Source organism: Pan paniscus, chromosome 7 (assembly GCF_029289425.2).
Source record: "Pan paniscus chromosome 7, NHGRI_mPanPan1-v2.0_pri, whole genome shotgun sequence".
Classification (NCBI taxonomy): domain Eukaryota; kingdom Metazoa; phylum Chordata; class Mammalia; order Primates; family Hominidae; genus Pan; species Pan paniscus.
The window spans coordinates 66,068,951-66,087,577 of record NC_073256.2 but is presented as its reverse complement, the minus strand read 5'-3'; the positions used below and the strand labels follow the sequence as shown (position 1 = coordinate 66,087,577).

The window sequence follows — 18,627 nt, the reverse complement described above, 5'->3', positions numbered from 1 at the left end:
GTCTCCTTCCAGGCTCTAAAATAGGGATTTGCTTCACTTAAAGACAGTGGAGGGACCGGTGTAAATGTGTGTGTCATGACTCCAAATTTCATCTCATTATATTATGGCTCAGTTACTCATTTGATCCTTCTACAGTTGCTAAACAGCAATGAAAGAATAACTGTAGAATGAGACAAGAAAGCAGAGAAAGTAGCACAACCAGGAAGGGACATTCTCCCCAGAGGTTAAAAAGGATTTCTTTTCACTTTAGGAGCTGAGTGCAAATAGTCCATCAAAACTGGGAGATGGGGATGCGAGAGTGTCAGCCTGTGTGTGGCACCTCCCTGGTCAAGGCATCTGCTTTTCCATGTGCAGCATGCGCTAAAGCTGGACATTGTGCTCATACGTCATTTCGGGCTTTACTTTTGCTTTTTTTTTCTTATTATTTAGAATTAACATGGAGAAACAGGCAATTTTGGTCTTTAGCTTTTAATGGTAAAACATTCCTGTTATAAAACAATAGGAGTTTAGGAATCTAAAGGACAAATAAGTCCATGAAGATAAATCAGTAATTCCTACCCTAAATCTCAATGTAATTGATGTCAGAACTCTTTTTGGGTGGCTGTGTTTCAAATTGAGTGTCTAGCATTTTTGGAGATGATTTGAAGAAATGGTAAGTATGACTTTCAAAGGACAGGCTCAGATTTGGTAAGAAACTCCAAAGAATATGCTTCAAAAAATTTAAAGAGAAAAATTAAGGAATAATGGAAAGAAAACTAGACTAAATTTGAAAAGAAAAAGGATTCGGACTTACTTAAGTCATATTTTTAAAATGTAAAGCTGTTTCAATATTCCTTTCATTTCTACTAAATATATATTTTTCTCTTATTCTTTGGGATTTCAGGAATTTTTGACATAGGAACCCTCCTCAATGTGGTCTGCATCATATCTAGCATTAGTACTTCAAGGGAAGAGTTAAAGTCCTAGAATAAAGCCGTAGGGACACCGAACTGCCTCAACCTCCAAGCCACCTGCACGTTTTGTCCCAGAAGTTTGTACAATGTCTTATATAAGGTAAAGAAGAAAAATGAAGGTAAAGGCTAACTTTTATTTTCCCACCAACTTGTACCCTACAAGGTACCCTGGCTGGAGACAGGGCTTCAGAGAGACATCAATATTGCACATGAGCAGCAGACATCAAGGATTTGTGGACACTGGTAGCTACAGAGACATCATGTTGCCCACAGCCCACAGCCATTGAGACATATTAATCAACAAAACAATGGACTCAGACCTACACAAGAAGCCCCATCACACTGTCCTTGTCCAGTTTGTGGGGAGATGTGAGGAATTACCATGCTGCACAGTGGTGACTGTGACAGGAAAGTCCCCAAGCCAAGATCTGTCAAGAGTGTAGGGCGTGGCCAGCTGGCTTTGACTTCTAGCAGCACATGTTAGAGCATTTGACTGAATTCTGTCTAAAAAGGACATTCATTACCCTTTAACCAAGTTTTTTTTTTTTTAAAGAATGTGTTTTTAACATAAAACTAAAATACCATGTGTTCTGAGTCCAGCGGAATTCACAAGCACCTGTAGGAGTCTTAACTACATTGGTAAATGGCTTTTCAGTTGTCTAACATATCATCTTCCTTCTGTCATCTTAAGTCGAGACCATAAAGGTTTTAATTAATAATTCTCACCATGAGTCTTTCCGGTGTGTGCCAGTGAGGATTACTTAACTGAAGCAAATAGTGGTAAGATATGCGTTTATGTATTTATATGCATATTTTTATTAGTGGCTCAAATTGCTCCTGAAAACTGTAAATAAATAGTTCAACATTAAAATACTAATTCTGCTTCTAGCCTAGAATGATATTTTTTAAAAAGTTTATACATTTTTTAAAATTCTCAGACCTAAGGAAAATAGTGCTAACAAATAAACACAGTAGTTTATTCAATTCCTATATGACAGGGAAAGAGATTTTTGTAATAACATTGCTAGTTAAAAGAAAGAATCATATTTTGATCTAAATAATCACAATAAAAGATAGTTTAAAAAATAGAAAAATGAAGTTCAGAGGTAAGTATGAGAAAGTAAAAATAAAAAACCATAAAAGGAATTTCTTTAGGATGAATGAGTAATATTCTAAATAAAAGTCTTGATGTTTGTATTTCTTGTCAGAGTGTGTCATAAGAATTTTGCAAGAAGTTCTTTTTTGTTAACTCTAATATAAGATATTGATCATAGCTCAAATACCACTTTTTGGTCAATATTTGAATGGAAAATTCATACTTATTTAATTCAAAAAATATTCTATTTATTATATATACAATAGTTTTGTTTGGATTGAAATAATGAAAATATTAAAATGAAAAGATTTATTTAGAAAAATTATTGATGCTTTAAAAACTAGGTTAAAATGTGGCATTTTAGTAAAAATAAATAGCATTGCATTATTGGGTTTAAATTAAAAATACAAAAAACAACAAAAAAAGGAAAAGAACATTTCTAGGTGACACAAAATTAATGGAAGCTCTACTACCAGAAATAGAGTTAGTGCCTGGTTCAGTAAAAATGATGATTTCAGATGAAATCAGCTCTCACTATTGGATTTTATTCATGGATTTTCTAGTATCTTTAGTGGTACTTTTAAATTCTTTACAGCAATCTCAATAAACAGCCTGGCCAAAAAAAAAAAAAAAAGCAAAGCCAAAAAAAATCTCATTTATTGAGTGATTAAATTCTCATAGAATACATTGCACATCCTATAATTTGTTCTGCATGCCTCCCTGGTCTTAGTTGGTGATAAGATAAAGTTTCACTTTGATAAACTGAATGTACAAAATATGTTTTAAAGCTAGTGCTCTTTATAGCAATATTCTTTTCTTATCACTGACAATACAACGCTATTGCATACTGATTTCTACTCTGAGTCATTTTCACAAAGTCAACTAGAGCTGATGCTCATAAAATTTAGAGTTCTGCTTTCCATACATATATGACATGAGTTGTGTTGAAATTTCAAGCAATGTGTACTTCAAATATATAAATTATTTTCACCCTATATAAGTCAAATAACTAACCCAAGAATTATAAAGTTAAACTTCATTTATCTATGAAGAGATGTAGGTTTGACAAAGGCATTGCAGTCATGAGATTAACTCTTCAATATTTACATAATTTCCTATGCTTTAAAAATTTATCCTTTATTTCAATGATAATAAATTGCAGATATGGTACATCTCCAATAGTCAATAATATACAAAATAAAGGCCTTTAAAATTTGATAATAAATTTAAATGAACACATAAGTTCACTTTTAAAATAAAGCATATGCAAAGACTTTAAGTATATCCTATATGATTAGCACTATACAATTAAATTTACTGACTTCTTTTTTAAAAAATGAAAAATAAACAAGATGAACAGAATACAATATCTCACTTACTATTGGGCTTTATTAGTGTGAAACTTGTTATTGTTCTATTTACTGCAGATCATCATTTCCTACTCCAGTTGGTTAAAGAAAGATATGCACACGACATCATATTTAACATTTCAGAAAAACCAAAGAAAGTTAATGAGTTAAATTCAATCATAAGGTAAATTCCCATATTCTTTGCTAAACTTTCTAAATCAAATGGTAAGAGTTTGCAGGAATTCTGTGAGAACCTATCTAATTTACATCCCCGTCCAAATATTAAGGAGTTTGCTATAGCCATCCTTGTCTAATTACTAATCAGCAAACATTGAAATGCACCAAAGTTCAGCTCTTATGGCATGGCCTTTGTAAGGATAGACTAGAAAGGCAGGCTACCTTTATGCTTAATCCAAATCCTCCTACTGTTTGTCTTCTGATGGTCACCGTTCTTTCCTGAAAGACAGGATTTTTAAGAATGGTTAGTGTTTCCTAATACTATACTTACACACCATTTTTTGTTGTTTTTTTGGTTTTCTTCTGGGTTTTGCTTTTGCTCTTTAAAACAAAAGAGAACTCTTTTTTGCTGGGATAGTGCCTCCACATCTTGTAATAAATAGTCTTTGACTTTTAAATCAAAGGGCTACTTGTTAAAATAAAAGGGACTGAAGTGTTATAAACTCCTAAACTCTTAAAAATAAGTTCTTCTCAATGATTATTTTGGACATATTTTGGAATCTTAACTTTTATACCTCTTCTTATTTCCACATTATGTATTCTTATTTTCTAAGAAATGATAAGTTTTAGGTTATATAAAAGTAACTCAGAGGCAATGGTAAATATGATCCTGGTAAACCATGGCCCTGTCTCCATCACTGCCTGGAATTTGGGAGCTAAGCTGGGAGGCTGCCGTGGCCAGCACAGAAATGATACATGTGTGTGTTTTAGATTGAAAGTGAATAAACCAAGTCCAAAATAAATTAATTGCTTGTTCATAAAATGAATAAATTACACATCTAAGTAATAATGATAATTGAATTATCAACTTTAAAAATCAGTTTCTTTTTCTCTCCACAATAGAAGTAATTCAATCACTGGCCTATAAAACTTCAAAATCACAAAGATGATGGCATGAGAACAAAGAGCTACATTTAGACAAATCCTGTAATTTTCAATTTGAAAAATCGATACTGCTCTGGTTTTGGGCAGTCATCTTTACATAGTGCTTACTGCGGAGGCATGTTATAGGGCTGAATGCTTTAACTTATAGCTTGCTCCATTACATCAATCTTCTTGAACATTCCCCTATGCAGAATCATTTGAGACACTGACCCTTTTCCCCTGCATCTGGGGTAGATATTTGTTATCTCGTCCCTATATCTCTACAAATACCTTTTGCCCACATTATCCATTTCCAAATGTAAATACTGCCCTCTTTCTTACAGATGAATTGCTTCCCTCATTCTCTTGTTCTGCGGAAACTGTGTGGAACAGATAACATTATTTTAAAAGAACTAGTGAAAACTGAAAAAATGTGTGCTTCTGGTGGCTCTTGCTAAATATTTTAAGATAGCATAAGACTCTTCATTTTGGCAAGGTTAAAAACTTCCTTGTTTAGCCAAAAGTTTGGTTTCTATAAATAGAACAAAATAATACTTAAAGAACAAGATAGCCATACCAGAATTTGAGGTATACTATTATTGATTTATTTTGAATTTTGAAAATAAGACTTTTTGATGAAGATGGTGCATATTTACTTAGAAATTATTATTATTACTATTGAATGCAAATGAGTAGCATTCGATAAAATAAATTTTCTTTATTTTGACAATGTGCTGAGTAATTTCAACTATTTCAAAAATACTTATGTTACTCTTATAATCTGTCATCCAATCATACTTTCAAACCAACATTAAAATTATAATTGTACAAATAAGTTTCTATGTGTATAACAATTTATGCAAAGCAACTTGAAATATAAGATGAACTATTTGTATTAAATACTACAACAAAGTCTGTTTTTATTTTTCAGCATACTGTTTGTTGCATTACCCCAGGAATGCAACCACAAATACGGGAAGATATATTTTAGAATTTCTATTGCAAAACCTACACATATAAACAGGGCTGCATATACAAAAGCAAAAAGGAAGGTTAAACATGTGCATTATAAGTACACAAAATCTATTAATAATTTAAAATAAACTATGTATTAGAAATGTCTTTTTATTGAAAAGGAGAAATGCAATCTGTCGAATAATTAATTAATATTTGTTATTTCTCATTAAATGGTTCATTAAAGAGAAGTTGAATATTGCAAACAATACTGGAATTGAAGTTAGACAATGTGCCAATGATGCTAATAGCCACAGCTTCATACAACTTCATCCATTCAGCAAATTACTTATGCCCTGTGAGCCTCTGTTTTCAAATTTGGCAAATGCTTATAAATAATACATAGCAATTAAAAGCTTTGTCTTGATAATTAACATTTGTAAAAGACCCTGGCATAGAGTAGAAATTTAGTATTTACACACACACATGCACGCACACACACACAATCTGATATCCTATATAGGGATTCTTATGTAATAGTCATTTTAATATATTTACATCATAGAATAACTCAAATACTGGAAGACTAAGATTCAGGAATAGGTGAATTAAATCGTGACTATTTTTCCTACAAAATAGATAGGTAAACTGCTTTTATAAAACTGACAACCCAACTAAACTAAAATTCTCGGATGACAGGAACTATTTCTTTTTTCCTTTTCTGTAAAAAGTAAATATGTGATTCCTTAAAACAGTATCAAAATCAGTGGTGCAGTCATCCAGACAACTCATATCAGTTGTCTTAAAATACAAATTTCAGTCAGAGCAAATGCATTTTAAGCAGCAAATGCCATCCCCTAAATTTTGTAGAGCGTTTTGCCTAGCAATAATTGGCCATGAGGAAAACTCGGTCAGTAATTGCTGCTCAATAGCTAAATGCATACTGAAGTGCTGCTTTCCTTTGACAGAAACAACAAGCATCCCAGGGTCCTCAAAAACCGTTTCTTTGAACTTCTTTACTCATGCTCTACAAGCCCACTCTCTAATCTCTGGTGGAGAATATTTAAAACATGTTCCAAATCAAATACAAAACTGCTGATGCAGAAAAGATTTTGGAGAGACTAAAGAGTCAGCAGAAACCACCAAAAGAATCTCAAAAACAGCACTTATCTTAATGTTTTATTAAACACCTGGGCACACACATAACATGCAAATTATAGCCAGTGTCTCCAGATGCTGCTTCTTAATTAGCTTACTTTTAAGAAAGTTAGGAGAGACAAGGCAAAACAAGTTACTTAGTGTTTTAAAACCAAGATTGCACATTGGTCACTGCAGGCAGCAGGAAGCATGAAAAGGGAAATAACTGTTCTTGGTGTGGCCTCTGCTAATATATTCCCAGTTGTTTGTGTTTGCGGTAGCTCTGCCGCTTTATCCCCTTACACCTCTGCTTCTTTCCTCCTCCCAAAATAGACGTAATAAAAAGAAGAAATGAACCATTTCAAATACTCAGCTCATAAATCAGACAATATCTGGAAGCTGATCTGAAAGTATATTTAGTTAACACATCATGAGTGTCGTAAAGACTGTTGCCAGGTAACAAAGCACCGTCCTTTGGGAGACCAAAGTATTGTCAGTGATTTTATTTTGTAGAACACTAAATCCAGGCTGATGCTCCTATACCGTCTCATATATATAAAATGCCTTTATTTAATCTTCTTTTTCGTTACAAAAATGCAAAGGATTGAGCCCAAGATTAATATCGGACTGTATCAAGACTTGCTGCACACTTAAATAATCAACATCAATGTTACAAAAAAAGCCTTGTATTAAATACTTAGTATGCTTTGTAGAAAAATATAACTAGCATCCCTGCTTTTTGGAATATTATATTATAAGTTGCATATAGAGAAAGATTATATGAACTATATTGGAAGAAAAATATACATGACACCAAAAAAATGTTGGCATCACATATCTCAGGTATTGAAATTTTGAGATTTGTATGGAAAAAAGTTAGGAAGAAGTGGAAATCATGCAGAAACTAAAGAGATTATCATTGGAAAATTGTTTGTATTAATTTTGTGTTACAGAAACCAATACATTATTGTTTGTAGAACAATAATAGAAAGAAAATAGAGAATGTTAATAGTTCTTTTTGACAACTGAGGAAGAGTAGCTGAAGTTGGAAAAGGAATAATGAGGATGATGGCCTCTAATTATTAAAAATCTACTATGTGTACATATGAACAGACATTTCTCAAAAGATGACATTTATGCAGCTAACAGACACATGAATAAAGGCTCATCATCACTGGCCATCAGAGAAATGCAAATCAAAACCACAATGAGATACCATCTCACACTAGTTAGAATGGCGATCATTCAAAAGTCAGGAAACAACAGGTGCTGGAGAGGATGTGGAGAAATAGGAACACTTTTACACTGTTGGTGGGACTGTAAACTAGTTCAAACATTGTAGAAGACAGTGTGGGGATTCCTCAAGGATCTAGAACTAGAAATATCATTTGACCTAGCCATCCTATTACTGAGTATCTACCCAAAGGATTATAAATCATGCTGCTATAAAGACACATGCACACGTATATTTATTGTGGCACTATTCACAATAGCAAAGACTTGGAACCAACCCAAATGTCCATCAATGATGGACTGGATTAAGAAAATGTGGCACACATATACCATGGAATACTATGCAGCCATAAAAAAGGATGAGTTCATGTCCTTTGTAGGGACATGGATGAAGCTGGCAACCATCATTCTCAGCAAACTATCGCAAGGACAGAAAACCAAACACCTCATGTTCTCACTCATAGGTGGGAATTGAACAATGAGAACACTTGGACACAGGAAGGGGAACATCACACACTGGGGACTGTCAATGGGGTAGGGGGAGCGGGGAGGGATAGCATTAGGAGATATACCTAATGCAAATGATGAGTTAATGGGTGCAGCACACCAGCATGGCACATGTATACATATGTAAAAAACCTGCACGTTGTGCACATGTACCCTAGAACTTAACGTATAATAATAAAAAAAAAATAAAAATCTACTATGTGTACTTATAGCTCTCATAGCACTTAGAATTGTTTATTGAAGAGAACTATGCCCTCGACTTTTTTCCTCCAAGTTTTCTGAGAGCTGGACCTATGTCTTACACAAAGTTGTCTCACAAGCACTTAGCACAGGTCATGAATCAAAGTTAGGTATTAAAATGTTAAATGAATAAATATTCATTCAAACATTATTCTAAGTAATTATCACAGCAACCCACCGGTGTAGGAAATTGTATTTCTAATTAACAGATGAGAAAATCAAAATGTAAAAGAGTGAAATTAACTTGACCAAGATCCAAGTTGTGATTGAAACCAAGGTTTCTCTGATCTCTGCTGTTCTTTCTATCCCAACAGGCCTGAGATAAAATGAAGAATTAGAATGAAAAAAAAAAAAAAAAAAAAAAAAACAGAAAACTCATGGTGCAATGTAGTAAAAAGGGGGAGAAATGTAATATTTTCCCTGCAAGATTGGGAATAAGGCCAGGATGTCCCTGTTTGCCATTGCTATTCAATATCTTGATGTTCTAGCTAGTGCAGTGATGAAATACTATGAAATAAAGGCTTATGAAATGAACAAAAATAGAGAACTGTCTCTGTTTTTTGTCAATGTATAAAATCCCAAAGAATTGAAAAAAAAATTCTTCTAGAAGTGGTAAGTAATTATAGCAAGTTCATAGAATATGGAATTATTATACAAATTAAATTGCTTTCTTACATATCAGCAATGAGAAATTGGAATTGAAAATTAAAAGCATAATGCCATTTACAGTAACACATACTAAAAGGGAAATATTTTGTGGCCTGGTGCAGTGGCTCATGCCTGTAATCCCAGCACTTTGGGAGGCCGAGGCGGGTGGATCACTGGAGGTCAGGAGTTCGAGACCAGCCTGGCCGACATGGTGAAACCCCATCTCTACTAAATAGAAAAAATTAGCCGAGCATGGAGATGTGCACTGTAATCCCAGCTACTTGGGAAGCTGAGACAGGAGAATCACTTGAACCCGGGAGGTGGAGGTTGCAGTAGCTGAGATTGTGCCACTGCACTCCAGCCTGGGCAATAGAGTGAGACAGAGTCTCAAAAAAATGAATAAATAAATAAAATAAAAAATAAAATGTAAATAAAAATAAAAGAAAAATATTTTGGTATAAATCTAACATAATACTAATAGGATTTATATATGAAACTAAAAAATCTAGAGAAAAAAACAAATATGTTCAAAACATGAAGAGATAACCGTATTCATGAATTGAAAGACTCAATATTTTTAAGATGTCATTCCTTTCCAACTTGATTTTTAAAATCTATGCATTTCCAATAAAAGTCCCAGCAAGCTATTTGTGGATACTAGCAAACTAATTTTTAGGTTTAGATGGACAGCCAAAAGACCTATAATAACCAGTACAATACTGAAGAAGAATAAAGTTGGAGGACTCAGGATGCTTGACCTAGGACTTACTATAAAGTTTTAGTACACAACACAACATGGCATTTTTGACAGAAAAAGCATTTACACCACTGGTACAGAACAGGTGGCCAAAAAAAAAAAAAGGAAACAAAAAAGTAGAATCAACTAATATTTGACAAAAGAATAAAAACAATTCAATAGAGAAAAGCAAAGATTTTTTTTTCCAACAAACAGTGCTGGAGGAATTGGACATCCATAAGAAGAAAAGGCATGTATATTATGCTCTTCACAAAAATTAACACAGTGTATCATAGATAGGCTTAAATATTAAAAACACAGTAGTACTAGAAGAAAATACAGGAGAAAACCCATGTGATTTTTGGTTTAGTGACGAGTTTTTAGATACAACACCAAAAGTATGATTTATAAAAATGTTGATAAATTAGAATATATTAAAATTAATAACCTTGCTTTGTGAAAGATACTGCTAAGAGAATAAAAAGACAAGCTGTGGACTAGAGGAAAATATTTGTAAATCACATATCTGATAGAAGACTTGTATCCAAAATATACAAATAACTCATAACACTCAGTAAGAACACAAACAACCCAATTAAAAAGTGGCTGAAGTATTTGAGCAAACACTTAATCAAGAAAGATATGCAAATAGCAAGCAAGCCTATGAAGACATGTTCAACATCGTTTGTCAGGGGGGAATTGCAAATTAAAATAACAATGAGATAATATTATACACTTATTAAAACGGCTAAAATCCAAAACATTGACAATACCAAATGCTTTCAAGAATACTGTTCACGGTTAATTTTCATTTCTTATTGGTGTGAATGCAAAAGAGATTTTTGCAGTTTCTTACAAAGCTAACCCTAGTCTTAACATATGATCTGGGAATGATACTCCTAGGTCTTTACCCAAATAATTTGAAAGTTTATGTTTATACAAAAATCTGCATGCAGATATTTATACTACCTGTATCCATTATCACCAATAAGTATAAATAGCCAAATAAGATGTCCTTCAATAAGTGAATGAATAAACAAACTGTGGTACATCTATATAGTGAAGTATTGAATAATTTTAAAAATGAGCAATCAAGCTGCAAAAAGACATGGAGATTCTGCATGCATAGCCTCCCACGTTATCAATATCTCCTATCAGAGGGGAACATTTGTTACAAATGATAAACCCACATTGACACAGAATCTCCATGTTAAGGAAACTATTCTATATGATATTACAATAGAAATTGCATACCATTATACATTGTCAAAGCCCATAGAACTTTAGAGCATCAAGAGTAATCTTAATGTATGCAAATGTTTAAAAATCATTCAGGACTAAAGAAGGAATGCAGTCTGTGACACTTGAACTATATTACGAATGTATGTTACAACCTCAGCGATGGGGCAGGGGGAAGATGTGCTTACCTAAGTCACTGTGGAAATGAAGTAAGGCACAAGCATCTGTAAGACAAAGGCTAAAGATGAAAGGCTAAAGGAACTGCACATGGAACTGTATTCTGGTTGATAAAGTTGTTTCACCTCAGGGTATGGTGTGAAGACAAGAGTGATTCCATCTTGGAATTCCATGTCGATTTCTAACTATCCCAGTCCCATGAATGCATTTTGATTTCTGCTTTACCATCCTGATTTATCATCTCTGTTGTAAGAACATGTCATTCTTGCCTTTTCTGAATGGTCGCATTTAAATGTCTTGCTGGAGCATATATACCCTTCCTTATGGTATACAAGCCCTGGATCTGAGGAGTAACAGTGCGGAGATCTACTTGCCTTGCAGCCAACCAAGACCACATTTCTGTCTGCAAGTTCTGCCAATAAAACACCGCTTAGAACAAAGTCGATTTGTCCGCCTCATTCTTTGGTTTCTTGGCTTCTTCAGCACGTGGGGGCTACTTTGCATAAATGGCCCTTTCACAGTACATACAGGTTAACAATCCTAATACTATTATACATGTATATTGAAATTTAACAAGTAAACGGGTGGTGGATGAAGGGAATCCAGGTTTCTCAGTGTTAGAGAAGAATTCACAGATAAGCAAGATGAGGAGGCTAAAAATTTCATGAAGTTGTGGAAACTAGTTGGGGACATCAGTATAAACTTATGTTTAGCTTAATATTGATACTGATGTTTATGCATAAAAATATTTATAGATATGTGAATATACACAGTTTTTATCTTTCTAAGAATATATTTTTTGAGATATAATTCATATGTCATGAAATTAACCCATTTAAATCATGCAATTCAATGACTTTTAGCATAGTCACAGTTGTGCATTCATCACCACAATTAATTTATTTGGCTACTGTGAATAAAGCTGCTGTAACATTCATGTGCAAGCATTTTATGGCACATTTGTAAAAATTTCTCTTGCATATATACCAAGTATTGAAAATGGGAATTGTCAGACTGTTTTTCAATGTGGCCATGTCACTTTATATTCTCATCAACAATGTATGAGAATTTCAATTTCTCCATATTCTCAATAAACCTTATTATCTTTCTTTGTGATTATAGCCACCCTAATTGATATAAAGTTGTATATAATGGTTTTGATGTAAATTTCCCTGATGGCACTTTGTTCATTTGCTTACCATTTATATACCTTCTTTAGTGAAACATCTAGTCAAATTATTTGCCCATTTTTTGATTGCCCGTTTAATTGAGTTGTGAGAACTTTTTACACTTTCTGGATATAAATACCACACTAGATTTGTGATTTACAAAAATGTTCTCCCTTTTTGTGTATTGTCTTTTCACTGTATTGATAGTGTTATTTGAAGCACAAAAGTTTTAAATTTTTATGATGTGCCATTTATCTGTTTTTTCTGTGTTTTGTGTAATTTGCACCTTGATGTCAAATTTACAAAACCATTGCCTGAACCAATGTCAAAATTGTATGTTTTGACAGAAGGAAACCAATGTATGTTTCCTTCTGAGTTTTAATAGTTTTAGTTCTTAAATTTAGATTTTTCATGCAGTTTGAATTAACTTTTGTATGTGGTGTGAGGTAGGTTTCAAAATTCATTGTTATATGTGTAAATATTCAGTTGTCCCAGAACCATTTGTTGAAAAGACAGTTCTTTCTTCACTGGTTTGGGTACTCTTACTAAAAGTAAGTCGACTATGAATTTGTTTATTTCTGAACTCTCAATTCTATTCCACTGATCTATTATGTCTATCGTTATGCCAGTACCACACACCTTAGATTACTGTCTATTCATAGTAAGCTTTGAAATCAGGAAATATGAACCCTCAAACTCTTTTGTTTTTTTCAAGATTGTTTTAGCTATTTGAAATCTCTTTCATCTCCTTATGAATTTTAGGATCAGTTTGTCTATTCCTGCAAGGAAATTAGCTGGGATTTTTTTATAGGGATTTATAATGTAGATCAATTTTGGGATTATTATGATAATATAAACAATAATATTGAGTTTTCTAATACATGAAAATGGTATGTCTTTTCATTTATTTAGGCTCTCTTTAATTTCTTTTACTCATGATTTTTAGTTTTCAGAATAGGTATTTTATAATTTTGCTAAATTTATTCCTAAGTATTTTTGATGCTATTTTAAATGAACAATGGGGTCCTTGGTCCCAAGGAAGTAATAGCATTCCATCTTAGAAGACTTAGGCACAGAACTTACCTCCCTAGATAATTTTACAAAAATCTAATTAAAGAGAATAAATTACAAAAAAAGGCCCTTTCCTATAAATTCTTTTACAGATCACATTTACAGCACTTTCGAGGTTTCTTGCTTCATTCCCTTTGATTCATTCCCCGGGCAAGCTCTCAGGGTTTTGGGTTTTTCTCTCTTGCTACAGGTGTAGTGGTGAAAAAGGAGATTAACATTCCCTAAAGCCCACTGAAAATTGTAGTTTGTAGCAGGTCCTTCATATGTGACTTAAGGTCATTAGATAATGGAGACTATTTAAAATTTAAATATTCCTTGTTAGCTTTGCAAAGAATTGAAAATTGCACAATTCCACTTTTGTTTCTGCAAATATGCATCTGTAATATAAACAGAACCACAGTGATGTTAAGTAACTTTACCAAGGTCAGTTAGTGGTGAATTCTCTGGATTGAAATGGAGGAACTAGGAGCCACTGCCCATATATTCATCCCCTGTTCTATTCTTTTATTGCTTTTCTTTTCTTTTAAGAGACACAGTCTTACTCTGTTGCCGAGGCTGGAATGCAGTGGCTTCATTATAACTCATTGTAACCTTGAATTCCTGGGCTAAAGAGATCCTTCTGCATCAGCCTCTCCAGTATCTAGGACTACAGGCATATGCCACCATGCTCAACTAATTTTTTAATTTTTTGTAGAAATGTGGTTTATGTTGTCTAGGCTGGTCTCCAACTCCTGGCCTCAAGTGATCTCACCTTTGCCTCCCAAAGCACTGGGTTTACAGGTGCAAGCCACTGCACCTCTTCCTGTCTCCTATTTCTTAACACTTATTTAGATGGTAATGTCTCTGAGGAGCCCTGTATTAAACATCATTATTTCCTTTTGTCTAATCTACTGTTTCTCTAACTGAAAACTCTGGCATGGGACTTCTAATTGATTTAGACAAATATATATTTAAAAGGCTGTGTGAGATAAAAATTCACTAATTCAAATCATCGAATGAATTGTATTTGAACATGTAGTCCCAACAGTGCCTCTTGGCATAATATAGAAAGAACAATTGAGTAAATTTGTTCCGAGAATATTTTTAAATTATTAGTAAAAATGTATTTGAGGCTGGGTGCAGTGACTCATGCCTTTAGTCCCAGTGCTTTAGGAGGCCAGAGTGGGAGGGTTGCATGAGGCCTAGCCTTTGAGAACAGGCTAAGCAACATTGTGAGACCCTGTCTCTACAAAAGATAAAAAAGCTTAGCCAAGCATGGTGGTATGCACCTGTAGGCCAAGCTACTTGGGAGGCTGAGGCAGGACAGCTTGAACCAAATAGTTTGAGGCTGTGGTGAGCTATGATCATGCCACTGCACCCAAGCTTGGTAACAGAGGGAGACCCTGACTCAAAAAATTAAAAATAAAAAAAAGTTTATATACACATATTTGAATATTTGCATTAGTGTCTGTTTTCTTTAACAGTGTCTTCAATACAGTTTTTAAACAGATTCATACCATTTGTAAATATTGGTATTAATAATAATCATTATGTTTACATTTCTGCAAAGCTTAATATTTTACTTAGTAAAATTGTCTTGTAATTTTAGATTGTTGTTAAATAATATTTTTGACTGTAACTTTTATCATAATGGTAATTTAGGGGTGAATTACCACAAAACTAAGAATTAACATTGATTTTTGCTTTTCATGAAACCTTTACTGTGGGTAAGAAATTTTATATCTATATAGGTAGAAGTATACATAACCATTCCTCAGTATCTGTGGGGGATTGACTCCATGATCTCCTTGGAATACCAAAATCTTCAGACGCTCAAGTCCCTCATATAAGATGGCATAGTATTTACACGTGATCTACATACATCTCCAGGTATACTTTAACTCATCTTTACTTAAAATACCTAATACAATGTAAGTTCTATATAAATAGTTATTAAAAAGTTATTATACCATATTGCTGTATTATAGCCTATATAGTAAATAGTTATTATACTTTATTGCTTTTTAAATTTGTGTTACTTCTTATTGTTGTATTTTTTTCCCAAATATTTTTCATTTTACAAGAATGGAAGTTGCTCTAGGTGAGGCAGTGAGTGAGTGGTGAGTGATTGTGAATGATAGCACACTACTTTATAATACTGTAGAATTTGTAAACACTCGATGCTTAGGTTATACTAAATTTATTTTAAAATACTTTTCTTTCTTCAGTAATAAATTAACTTTAGCCTATTGTAACATTTTTTACTTATAAAGTAAAAAGTTTATAAAACTTTTTATTTTTTGACTTCTAATAACACTTAGCTTAAAACACAAACACATTGTATAGCTGTGTGAAAATATTTTCTTTATATTCTTACTCTATAAGCCTTTCTATTTATTATTATTATTTTATTTTTAAAATGCTTTTGTTAAAAACTAAAACATATACACACATATTAGCCTAGGCCTACACAGGGTCAGGATCATTAAGATGTAACTAGAAATTTTTCAGCTCTATTATAATCTTATGATACACTGTAATATATGTGGCCCTTCATTGACCAAATATCATTATTGCTGAAAGCAATAACAAATGAATTCTTATACAGTGTCACAGACAAGAGGTGCCTGAGGAGATCTGAGGACTACATACAGAGGTGTCCTGGATGCGATCCTGGACTATCGATGAAAACTAAGAAAATCTAAATACACTATGGACTTGTGTTACAATTTACCTATCAAAATGTATTCATTCACTGTAACCAACTTACCGTACTATGTAAGATGTTAATAGGGGAGCCTCGGTGTGTGGTATATCTCTATATTATTTTTGCAATTTTTTCTGTCAATCTAAAACTGTCCTAAATAATAAAGCACATTTTTAATGGAGGAAATTAAATTTAATGAAGACTTCCAGAATGCCAGACACTCTACTTTGCACTTGATTTACAGAAGAATATAAAACAACTGGGATTTAGGAATTCGTCCAGTTTGCTTCTTCACTGCAAGCTTATTTCAGCACCTCATTGCATCTCCTAAGTGTTTTCCTTGATTCAAACGTCACCCTCCAATATTTTTTACCAATAATATCAGATCGACCTTTCTTTTATATAATTCAGTTTAATGCTTAATTTTTATCTGTATCAAAGTAATGTATGTATGTTAAAATAGCAGTCCCTAACCTTTTTGGCATGAGGGACTGGTTTCATGGAAAACAATTTTTCCACAGACCAGGTGGTGGGGATTGGACTAGGAATGATTCAAGCTCATTACATTTATGGTGCACTTTATTTCTATTATTATTATTATATTGTAATATATAATGAGATAATTATACAACTCACCATAATGTAGAATCAGTGAGAGCCCTCAGCTTGTTTTCCTGCAACTAGGTGGTCCCATCTGGGGGTGATGAGAGACAGTGACAGATCATCAGATATTAGATTCTCATAAGGAGTGCACAACCTAGATCCCTGGCATGTGCAATTCATAATAGGGTATGTGCTTCTATGAGAATGTGATGCTGCTGATGATCTGATGGGAGGCAGACCTCAGACCATAATGCATGATCACCTGCCGCTCACCTCCTGCTGTGTGGCCTGGTTCTCAACAGGTCACGGACTTGTACCAGTTGGGATCCCTGTGTTAAAAGTCTAATATTCTACATGAATTGTATTAACAACAAAAAAAATCCCTTTTTGCCCTTATCTCCACTTAGCTTTCACCTGCCCAGATGCAAATCTTGTGCCATTTCTTCTTATGACTCATTCCATATTTCTAAATAATATACTTGTGATTTATTGTCTTCCATTTTAAAATGGTATCTCTACTATGGAAAAAAACTATTGATTTCTCATAAACAATGCTACATACATACACTTTTTATATTCCAGTTTCACCTGTAAATATAATTATAATTTTCTAGTGAGTCAGTAGTCAATGTTTATGTAATTACTTTGAAATATTATTCCCACTGAATACAATGAGCAGAGCATAATTATGTTTCCATCTTGTGCAATTCTTAGCATTTCCTGAAGTTCCTAAATGGCTTTTGAAATTTTCCTAGTTTTCTATATACTTGTCTGTCAAGAAATTGATTCCCAAATTTGAAGAACAGTAAAACTCCTCTTAACAAAGTCACATATTTTAATGTTTTCAATCATAAGACAGTGTGATTTTTAATTTTTCAAAAATCTATCTCTCTCCTGGACTCATACATCCTCCTGTTCCCATGTCAGCTAATTAAGTTCTTTGTGCGCTACTCAGCTGTTGCCCTGAGACCTCTATTCATCCCATTCCTGGAAACTTGTATCATATTTCTATGTAGGATCTGTTTCCTAACTCCATGTCTTCCTTTTTAAAATTGACTTCTTCAGTGTGTTTACTAGTGACTTTCGTCACTCATCCATGCATGGTGTAAAAATGATAGTGGAAACTGTATATGTGTGGCTAGATTTTTGATTGGTACACCTTACAGATGCTGAGGAGCTTCCAAATGTCAACATCTGTTGTTGAGGCTTCTCTTGAGATTACCTTTTTTTTGTTTTTGTTTGTTTGTTTGTTTTGTCTGAAAAGAATCTTCCATTTACTTGCCAAGGACTTACAGACCTAGGTTTGTATTCTGGGAGAGGAGTGACGCTGAGGGAGGGTACCTGGCACATATCCCTCTCTCTCCATGTTTAATTCCTTCATTTGCAGTGCAATGCCTCATCACAGTTTCACCTGGAGCACATTCCCGGAACCTTTGATTCACCCATTCCAAAAGCAAATATCATGTTTATTTGTTGTTAGGGCTAGATACTGGGGAAGAAGGGTCTTTGGCCTATGACAAGAGATGTTCTTGTCTAAAACCTTAAACACAGGTTCCATCAGTCTCTCCATCTTTAGATCATCCCCATATCCAAGACTTTAGAAGAACTTTGGGCTTCCAATACTTGAGCCTTTCATCATTTGAAGTTAAGGACTTGACCACTTTATGTCGGCTCCCTAACGTGATGTCAGGCACTCAGACTTTACCTTTCTCTGACTGCTAGTCAGTT

At 33.6% G+C, this 18,627-nt stretch overlaps 1 protein-coding gene across 9 annotated transcripts in view; it reads right to left on the bottom strand.

Annotated features, from left to right (window-relative positions):
• The window catches only part of SNTG1 (syntrophin gamma 1), an 865,234-nt gene that overhangs the window by 345,906 nt on the left and 500,701 nt on the right, over positions 1-18,627 (bottom strand). For 7 of the 9 annotated variants that reach the window (XM_034966056.3, XM_063606752.1, XM_034966057.3 and 4 more), the window contains one exon: positions 3,798-3,854. The exons of 1 other annotated variant lie outside the window; for it this stretch is intronic. In XM_034966056.3, coding sequence (XP_034821947.3) covers positions 3,798-3,854 — 57 coding nt within the window. Of the gene's footprint in view, positions 1-3,797; positions 3,855-16,932; positions 16,991-18,627 lie in introns of all 9 variants that reach the window. One more of the 9 variants, XM_034966063.3, reaches the window with a different exon arrangement.